Source organism: Mercenaria mercenaria, chromosome 2 (assembly GCF_021730395.1).
Source record: "Mercenaria mercenaria strain notata chromosome 2, MADL_Memer_1, whole genome shotgun sequence".
Taxonomy (NCBI): domain Eukaryota; kingdom Metazoa; phylum Mollusca; class Bivalvia; order Venerida; family Veneridae; genus Mercenaria; species Mercenaria mercenaria.
In genome coordinates, this window is record NC_069362.1 from 47,824,206 (window position 1) to 47,834,833 (window position 10,628).

Here is a 10,628-nt window from a genome sequence, read left to right on the forward strand (position 1 = left end):
ATTTAACACAGTTCAGCATTGTTGCTGACTTAAACAGGTGGAGTTATGATATAAAGTCTTTATATTTGGCAAGTAGTATTGTGGGGCCCGCCCGTGCAATTCTATGTGAGTTGGACAGTGACAAAAGACGAGATTACGACTCTATAGTGTCAGCTTTGCAAAATCGTTATGGCTCAGTGCATAAAGCTGAAATTTTCCGTTCTCGGCTACAAAGTAGATCATTAGGTCGTAATGAAACTATACCTGAACTTGCACAGTCTGTGAGAAAATTAACGCGAAAGGCGTATCCTAGTGCTTCGTCAGAAGTCGTTGATTTACTGGCTTTAGATTATTTCATAGATGCATTGCCCGAGGCAGACATAAAAGATTAAGGCTTAGGGAAGTAGGCCCAAAAACTATAAGTGAGGCTGAAAGAATAGCAGTAAGGTTAGACGCCCATAAAGAAGCAGACAAAAGCAGGGGTGGTAGAAGCCACGTTAGGCATGTAAAACCTGAACAAAGTGAAACAGATAAGAAAATAGATGAGTTGTCTAATAAAATGAAAACACTGATGGATCAGGTCCAGATGTACCAAGAAAGAAGTGACAGGTCAGATTACCGACCTAATAATAGGGCATATTCGAATAGGGGTCAGTGCTCCAGCCAGGATTTCAAAAGGGCAGGGTGGGAGTGCCCAAAAGGGCAATTGCGAGTCGCGACTGTAGGACCAGTTGGGGGAGGTGGTTACAAGAATAGTTACCAGAGAGCAAATCGGTATGGTCAAACAGGTAGAGGGAAATATCAATCTTCCAAATCAAATGCTCACCAGGGAAACGGAAACGAGTCGAATTTGAGGACCGAAATTCGATCTCAGATGAAAGGTCCAACTCGTTACCATTAACAGACAATGATAAGTTGACGAAAGATGACGGATTTTTCATAGCAGCAAAAATCAATAATACCAATGTATCGATGTTAGCAGATACTGGTTCAAATGTAACCATCCTTCGCAGAGAATTGTATGAAAATATGGCACCATTAGCAAAACCAAATTTAATACCGATTAATATGTCCTTGACAACTGCCACTGGGGATACGGCACCCTTTCATGGAAAGATACGGGCTAAAATTTTCATAGGTTCTCAGAGTTTTGACCATATGGTATATTTGGCAGATATTAAGAGTGACGGTATACTAGGTATGGATTTCTTTAAATCCCATAAATGTCAAATTGACGTTAGCAGAAAAAGTTTGAAACTAAATGAAGAAGAAATACCATGTTATCATCGTGATGTATCAGAAAGTTTTACTAGTTGTCGGATACAAATAAAAGAAAACACCGTCATACCACCTGAAACTGAGGTTATTGTTCTTGGAAAGCCTACTGGTGTAGTACCTGAGACAATTGGCATAGTCGAACCTATTATCAACTTTATAGAGAAAAGTGGCTTATTGGTTGCTAAGGCTTTGGTTGATATTCGTAAGGGAGATGTTCCAATCCGAGTGGCAAACTTAAGCAAGAAACCTTATACAGTGTACAAAAACACTAATGCAGCTTTCTTTGAAGCAGTAAGTCCCCCTGAAGTAGTTAATGTGGAATCCGTTGATCTATCATCAACCACAGAAAGAAAAGATGTTCCAACCCATCTTAGTGAAGTAAATGATAAAGCTGTCAAACAACTCTCCAAGGAGCAAGGAGAAAGAGTGAAGAATCTTCTCATTAAACACCAAAATGTGTTTTCAAAAAGCTCTGATGATATAGGAAGAACATATATTGTTGAACATACAATAGAAACAGGTTCGGCAAGACCTGTTAAACAAGCTCCATACCGAGTACCTCTTGCTAAACGTCTAGCAGCCGAGAAAGAGATTAAAGAAATGGCTGAGAAGGGCATAATCGAACCATCGATTAGTCCCTGGAGTAGCCCAGTGGTAATGGTAACCAAACCAAACGGTTCTATTCGTTTTTGCTGTGATTTCCGTAGGGTCAACGATTGTACTTCAAAAGATAGTCAACCATTACCAAGAATTGACGATACTCTAGACGCATTATCAGGTTCAGCTTGGTTTAGTACCCTTGACTGTAAATCAGGATTTTGGCAAGTTGGTATGGCCGAAAAAGATAAACATAAGACAGCGTTTGCAGTACAAGGATGTGGCTTGTGGCAATTCACCGTTATGCCATTTGGACTTTGTAACTCGCCTGCGACCTTTGAGAGATTGATGGAGCGCATTTTGGTAGGTCTTACGTGGAAACAATGTTTGGTATACCTTGACGATATAATCTGTTATTCAAAAACTTTTGATGAACATATAGAAAGTCTTGATACCATATTTACAAGAATAAGTGAAGCTAACTTAAAACTCAGTCCTGAAAAATGTGTTCTTTTTCAAACTCAAGTGTCTTTTCTGGGCCATTAGGTGAGTGAAGATGGTATTACCACTGATCCTCGAAAGATAGAGGATGTGAAAAATTGGAGAACGCCCCGTAACGTCCGTGAACTAAGGAGCTTCTTGGGACTTTGTTCATACTACAGAAAATTTGTCAAGAGTTTCTCTACAATTGCAAAACCGTTGCACAAACTTACTGAAAAAGGACAAAGTTACTTATGGACACATGATTGTGAAAACGCATTCAGTAAGTTGAAAATGGCCTTAACAGAGGCACCTATATTGGCCTATCCTAGGTCGGAAGGTCTTTATATTCTTGACACCGATGCTAGTGCAGTAGGAATAGGTGCTGTGCTGTCCCAACAGCAAGGAGATACAGAAAAGGTAATCTCCTATTACAGTAAGTGTCTATCAAAACCAGAAAGACACTACTGCGTGACTCGGCGAGAGCTACTTGCTGTGATTTGTGCTGTTAAGCATTATCACCATTATTTATTTGGCCGTCATTTCCTTATTAGAAGTGATCATGGAGCTTTGAGATGGCTCACCAATTTCAAAAATCCGGAAGGCCAAATAGCCAGATGGCTAGAAGTATTATCGACGTATAATTTTGAAATTACACACAGAGCCGGTAGAGTTCATTCAAATGCCTATGCTTTGTCTAGGCGACCCTGTATTCTAGAAGGTTGCAGCTACTGCGATAGGGCTGAGATTAGGTATTCCATCAAAGCAGAAGACACATTTGTGTCAGACAAACTATGAATTAACTTCTGAAGTTATGTAAGAACTTATGTAAGAGTGATAAAGACGGCTGTAGTCACGTGAAAGATTGTGGAACACCAGATCTGGTAGATGCTTGTCAGGGCCCGATAAACGTTTATCAGAGTTTCACAAAGAGTACAATGTTAAAAACTGTTGATAGTTCGGGGAAAGCCAGTAGTGGGTCTGAGATGCCGGTCATGTACCCCATCACTGAGGATAACAGGTCAATAGTTGAGAAAGAAAACGTTGATGACAAACTAGCGAGTAAGGAAGAGAGAGTAACAGTTCTCAGGACGGCATGTGATAATGAATGTATGAATATCCACACATGCGAGAACACAGATAAGGAAAATGATGGAATTCTTAGTGAAGAATCAATTGCCCTAAAACAGGATAGCGACACTGTAATAAATACAGTAAAACAATGGGTAAAGGAAAACTTAAGACCTAACTGGTCTGAAGTTGCACCGAGTTCTGTTGAACTCAAGTATTACTGGAACAGGCTAGACTCACTGAAGATAATCAGTCACATTTTGTACCATCAGTGGGTTGGAGTTGATGGTAAATCATACCAATATCGTGTAATATTGCCTAGAAGTTTGATTCCCGAGGTGTTAAAGGAATTGCACGACAGTCCATCTGGTGGACATCTAGGAATACGTAAAACCCTAGCAAAAGTAAGACAGAGGTTCTTTTGGTTTAAAATGAAACATGATATAAGTAACTGGGTCAAGTCGTGTGATGTTTGTGCTTCCAGGAAAGGTCCTGTCAGAAAAGCCAAATCTGCTCTTAAGAAATATAATGTCGGAGCTCCTTTAGAAAGAGTTGGTATCGATATAATGGGGCCTTTTCCGAGAAGCAACCATGGAAACAAGTATGTACTCACAATAATAGACTATTTTACTAAATGGCTGGTGGCTGTTCCCATCAGAAACCAAGAAGCTACAACCGTAGCAAACAAACTAGTTGAGAAGTTTGTATCAGTGTTTGGTGTGCCAAAACAAATACACTCTGACCAAGGATCAAACTTTGAGTCTCAGACTTTCAAGGAAATGTGTAAAATTTTGGGGTCAGAAAAGACAAGAACAACAGCCTTTAGACCACAATCAAACGGATTAGCTGAATCCGCAAACAAAAGTATAGCCAATATGTTATCGAAATTTGTGTCTGCAAACCAGAAGGACTGGGACTCTTACTTGTCTGTTCTTACAATGGCATATAATTCTTCTGTACAAGAAAGCACAGGTTTTTCCCCAAGTATGTTGATGTTTGGGCGCGAAATGGATTTACCAATTGATCTAGCAATAGGGAGTCCTGAAAACGTTAGCAAAATTACTGAAACCGATTACGCGATTAATCTCTCAGAGATAATTGATAAGGTACACAACGTAGCACGAAAGAATCTTGCGATCGCGAGCGAGTCTCAGAAACGCCAGTATGACCATAGATTAAGTGAGAATTCATATGCGGTTGGCGACATGGTATGGCTATATGATCCGAAGATTAAAGCGGGTTTAAGTGCAAAGCTAACCAGACGATGGACTGGACCTTATGAGGTTTTAAAGAAACTAAATGACATAGTATATCAAATACAGCAAGGCAGACGTGCTAAACCTAAGGTAGTACATCATGACCGACTTAAAAGATACGAAGGGCATCAGGATCCAATATTCAGACCACAAGAACGGTGCTAAAGGTCCCCTGTTCTATAAAAAAATTAAAACATTAAATATATATATATATATATACTTTTTTTTGCATATGTTTTTCCCAATGTTCATAAAGTATTTCCTTTTGTTTCAGTGGTTGTGCGTGATATGTCAAAATGTAACATTTGAAAAACACCATATTGCGTGTCGTCATGCCCAAGAAAAACACAGCCACTTTATGTATCAGTGCAGGAGATGTAGACGACTATTCACCCGAAGATCATATAAGCACCAACAATGTTTAAATGTTAGAACAGAAGACTTTGAATTAATGGACCCTGATGGTGGAAGAGAAGGGGCAGTAGATAAATTAATTCAATGGAAGAGAGATGCCCTGCCCAAGATAATTAAAAGTGTAGAACCAGAATATCTTAGAAATATAAGATTGTTACAAAAAGAATACGGCCCAACAATGGTTGGTATAAATGAGGAAAGTGAAGAATCAGGAATAGATGATGAAATTACAAGTATGTTGAAGACTCCAATTACACCAATAGTAACCCCAGACAGGAAAGTAGTAAGCAAAAGTTTTAAAATGGAATTAGAAGATGTAAGTGAGGAGGAGTTTGATTTCTCCGAAGGGACTCCATGTCAAGATGAGATAGATCCAAGGTTAAATAGAAGTAAGACTGATAAGAAGAAAGAAACTGGAAGTGAAACATTCTCGAGTGATTCAGAGTCTACATGTAGTACATTAAGTGAAAGTAGCAGTGACGATACGTCAGAAACGTCAGAAAGTTCAAAGTCGGGAGTAAGTGACAGTGGAAGTTTAAGGATTAAGAAGAAGAAAAGATCATGGTCAAAATTCAAACTCTATGACTCATCCGAGAGTGAAAGTGAAAGTGAAGGGGTTATCCCAGTAATATTAAGAAGAAGAAACAAAGTGTAAAAGAAAGTAGTGATAGGAGGGTAGTGCAGAAAGGGACTGAAAAAGGAGCAAAAAGAAGCCATGAAATTGAGAGTAACGAGCAGAGAGAGAAAATCATAAAGAGGAAGAAAGAGAATGTTAATGACAAAACTGACAGAGAAAGTACAGAATGCAAAGATGAAGAACGTGTTATTAAAACAAACAAGAATGTGGCAGCACAAGGCAAAGATAAATATGGAAACCGAAAGAGTGTCCACAGTATTCAGAATTCTAAAACAGAAAAGAGTGAAAGGTGTGAAAAGAGGAAAGAGAATAAAAGTGACACTGATAGAAATGACAAGTCCAAAAGTGGAGAAAAAGTTCCCAATAGTGCAAAAGTTAGTAAAGGCAAAGAGGTTGAATACAAGGTCAGGGACTTAGAAAAAGCAGAAAATAGTGAACCAAAGAATTTAAATACGGACAAAGATAAGATTAGGAAAAAGGAAGATAGAGATAACAAAATCGAACATATAAAAAGCAATGGAAGTTCAAAATCATCAAAGCTGACATCAGAAAAGAACACTGGGAATCATCCGGAAAGAAGTAAGTCCGATAAAGCACAGACAAAGGGTTGTACAGAGAATAGTCAGGAGAATGATGATAAGAATACTGAAAAGAAAAACTACACTAATGAGAATAAGAAAAGGCAGGAGGATCAAGAGAATAGGGAAGGAGAAAATTCACAGAGGAAAGATAAAAGTAATACGTGTAATGGGACAAACAGTCAAAGAAAAATTACGAAAGTGCTGCCAGACAAACAAAAGGAAAGAAATACCGAGATAAAAACGGAAGTGAAACGTACAGCAAAAGATTCGAAGGAAGAAAAGAAAAGTCAAACAAGTGCTGAGATATGTAATACTGTAAGTGCAACATCGATGGTTAAAAAGAAAGATGAACAAAAAGAGAGAAGTAAAAGTGAATTAAATAGAGAAAAAGAAGTTACAGTAAAACTTGTGAGTAATGTCCCTGCAAGTGAAGCTGATAATAGTGAAATTGGTACAAAGTGCAAAAGCAATGAAGGGATAAGTGGCTCAGGTTTGGGAAAAAAGACACAAGATGAGAAACACAATGATAGTGAATGTGGCCAGAATGATAAAGGAAAAGTGAGAAATGAAAAGTCAGAGTCAAATATAACTAAAGAGTGTAGTGTGCGCATTGAAAAGATAAAGCTCAATGCTATCAGTTTTAACAAAGAGAAGTTGTTTGAGAAACAGAATGTAAGTGATCCAGAAGATAATCCTAAGAGCAATTCAGTGAAAGTTGTAAATGAAAAAGGTGACGCCTCAGAAGAAAAAGAAATAGCGAGTGATACTAAGGAGTCCCATGAAAATGACATGGATAATCAAAATGAAAGTGGAGTTACTAATGATACAGACCAGACCGATGAGTGCCCGAGCACTGGCTCTATCCTGGACGATAAATCAATAATTCCCGAAATGCAAAAGACCCAGAAAGAAAGGATCATCCTTAATATCGGAGGGCAAAGGTTTGAGACCTCTCGTGTGACATTACAACAAGACCCCAACTCCTTGCTGGCCAAAATTGTTGGACCGGATGGAATGACGCCAATATATGGCAACCAATACTTTATTGACAGGGACCCTGCTCATTTCCGATTCATATTAAATTTCCTACGAAATGGAGCCTGTGACCTTAGAACTTTACCACATGATGTTCGTTATCTCTACGAAATGTATTATGAGGCATGTTATTATCGCCTCCCAGGTCTAGTGAACGCAACAATCGCGAAGATAGAGGAGTGTAGTGTGGTTGGTGCAAACGTTATGCCAATGAAGGCTTATAAATTGGGACGCTAGGAATTGACCTATTTGGGAGTATAAATTAAATGTTGGTTGGGATTTAAACTTTTGGTAAAACTGATGAAAGTGTTAGGATATTAATTCATACATAGAGAGACTTGATAGTGTTAAAATATGCAGCATAATTAAAAATGATTATAAACATTGTATTGGTATATGTTGTGCTAGATATCTGTTGTTGAATTGTTCTTGATTTCCCGAATAGTTAATGTTAAAGTTGACAGTTTTCACTTTTATAAAAGCATTTAATATATAAGCTGAACTGAACTTGTTCAAATTTTGAATCTTACAAAGTTTAAGTAAAGGATGACATTTACTTATCAACATTACAGGTATATGTTTTGTCCGTTTAGGTATACTGCTGAGATACTGATTTTGTATGAATGTTCTTCTGTATAGTTATATCATGCAAGTTTAGTTATCACTTTATAATATCACTGTCGTTACTATATATTGCAATTAACATGTAGTTTAGAGTTGCTGGTGTCTTTAGTCATTCCGACAGTAATAGTTAGTATAACATATATTGTACTGTTCATTGGGGTTAGTTCTTAGTATATATATTTCTGTCAATCAAAACCTTGAGTCTGCATATTTTTGGAGACCAAAATTTTTATGGAGGGGGGCAATGTAACGGCCCAGTGTCTTGATTGTCTCCACATTTATTTGATATCATGAAATTTTGAAGTTCCCTATTTTAATTCACCAATTATCAGTTAAGAACAGATAAAGACTTAGTTTTATCATTGTTCTGATTCACAGAATCGGGCTCTACATTTATATCATAAGGAATTAGCATATTTTCTTATCTGTGGTACGATGTTAATCTTACCCCACCCACTCGGTTTTCCATGTGTTTTAAATGTTCATTCTGATGTTATTACGAAAAGTAAATGTATATTCATTTTAACATCGTGTGTTTTGATGACCATTTGAACTGTTTTTTTCATGTTTACAGATTTATTTGTAGCTGTGCACCTGTATATTGGACTCGTATATTTGAACTTGTTTATCGCTTGAAATCGCCAATAACTGTTCTGAGATACGATGCTCGTTAGTTCCTTTAAAAGTTACTAAAATGCCTAAATACTTATGAAATCAATAATATGTGTTCAATACTTTAAATACCTATCAAAGTTTTCATATGACATCGTGTTGTGTGTCCGTAATTCGTGAAGAAGTGTGAAATTTCCATTTACTACTGTGTTTTGTCCGCCATTGCTGTGTTTAAATCTCGTGGCGCGTGCGAGATGTGACGAAATCTCACATATAAAAGGTCAAGTGGCGCGAAATTCAATTGGTGTATTGTAAACACCCAGGCTGGCGGTCCGCTCACCAACTGGTATAAATACCATAGACAAGTAGTCTATATCGTCGTATACCATCATATACCAACCATGTCACAAGAAGAGGTAGAGTCTTACCGTTATTGGTATTAAACAAATAAACGACTAAGTGGCGTAATGTTATAAATATATAAGTTCCTTATAGGAATCTCCATCTCCAGTGTTTATACCGTGTATAGTGTTTCTGGATCTATTATATTAGATCTACAAGTGCCTAATAATTATTATACCAACCGAAAAAGTGCCAAAGTGTGGTAAATCCATTTGTTTAGTGTTAAACCTAATTATTTACGAGAATTAATCAGATGAAGATGTTGCTATACCAATAGCCCGGATACCTTTGTAAACCTTAGCATTATACCCTGTTATAGATCTAGTGTACAGTGCGTAATTTTTAGTGTCTAATTTGTACAGTGTGCGACATAAGTATTTACCGGAGTTTATCTAATATAATTCGGACACTATCGTTGCTGAATGATTAATGAACCTAATTTAAAGTGGTGTAAAAGACTATTCCCAAAAGTGATCTGTTTCAATGAGTGCCTTTCAATTTATATGAATATAAATTGGAATAGTGGAACTTTCATCTGTGTTTAAGTAGTTTAAACAAACTGTAAAGACGTGTAGTGATTACACCAAGGTGCACAGCAAGAATATTGTGAACTGATATATAAATATATATATTAACATTTATTACTAATGTCATTTATGAATTACTGAGTTGAATATTGCATGTCATGTTATTTATAATAGTTTGCACTGTTAACATGGTTAATAAAAGTTCTGCTTAAGTTAATATCACCTCCGTTATATCTTATAAAGTTAACTGAATCTATCCATAATCTATGTTTGCCATCAGCCGGGCCCAGGCGAACTCGTGTAGCACCTCTTATAGAGCCACCTCGTAACCGCTCGACTAAGGGGTTCGCTACACATTATCGCAGTTTAAAACGCCCAGACCAGAAAGCCGTTTGCTATGATTTAGTCTGAACCGTATAGGTTGACTATTTATGACCAAAAAGAAGATAACTGGTTTGAAAAAGGGGCATTGTTCTAGTGAGAGAGAAAAAAGCTTTGACCTGAAAGTTTGATTTACATGTTTTTGAGTAGACGGTCGAGTATTTATTTAAAGTAAAGTTGTGTTAGTAACTTGTCACACAATAGTCTCGGAGCCCTGTATCACATTTGGAATAACTTTTAAATTACATATTTACTAATGCGATAACCTTAAAATGGTTATTTTTAAAATCAACTACATGCTGTTTGGTATGGTTATACCATCAATAGCTTTTGGTGTAACCGAATTTTTCTTTAAAAAGAATGAAACAGCTTCTAATATGTTGTGTCCGTTCGCTAGTTTAAACTTAGGTTTGTTTAAGAAAGTTACAGGTTGTGCCGCCATGTGCAGCACGATCGCAACGTGCAGGAGTTTCTTCTATAATAAGCAGGACCAACATTGCAAAGGAGCGCAAAATCTTCTATCTACAACTACTGGATGCAAAACTGCACCCCGGACAGCTTATTACCAAACAACAGGTACGATGATATCTTATCTTAATGGAAAAAATCTTATGTAGAAAAAAAATCCAAATTTAATTTTGTAATGATATGCTGTATTAGATAAATTTATATTGCTGTTTTACTTAATATTTTTGCCCTTTTTCCTTCTCTTTCCTTTTTTTTTTCTCTTTTTGTTCGTGTAGCGAAGTTTAAA

At 37.1% G+C, this 10,628-nt stretch overlaps 1 protein-coding gene across 1 annotated transcript; it reads left to right on the top strand.

Annotated features, from left to right (window-relative positions):
- Positions 1 to 5,112: 5,112 nt before the first annotated feature.
- On the top strand, positions 5,113 to 7,565 carry LOC123562002 (myb-like protein X). Its single transcript, XM_053525697.1, has 2 exons — positions 5,113 to 5,592; positions 5,715 to 7,565. Exons 1-2 carry the CDS (start codon positions 5,113 to 5,115, stop codon positions 7,563 to 7,565), a joined length of 2,331 nt encoding a protein of 776 aa, XP_053381672.1.
- The last annotated feature ends 3,063 nt before the right edge of the window (positions 7,566 to 10,628 follow it).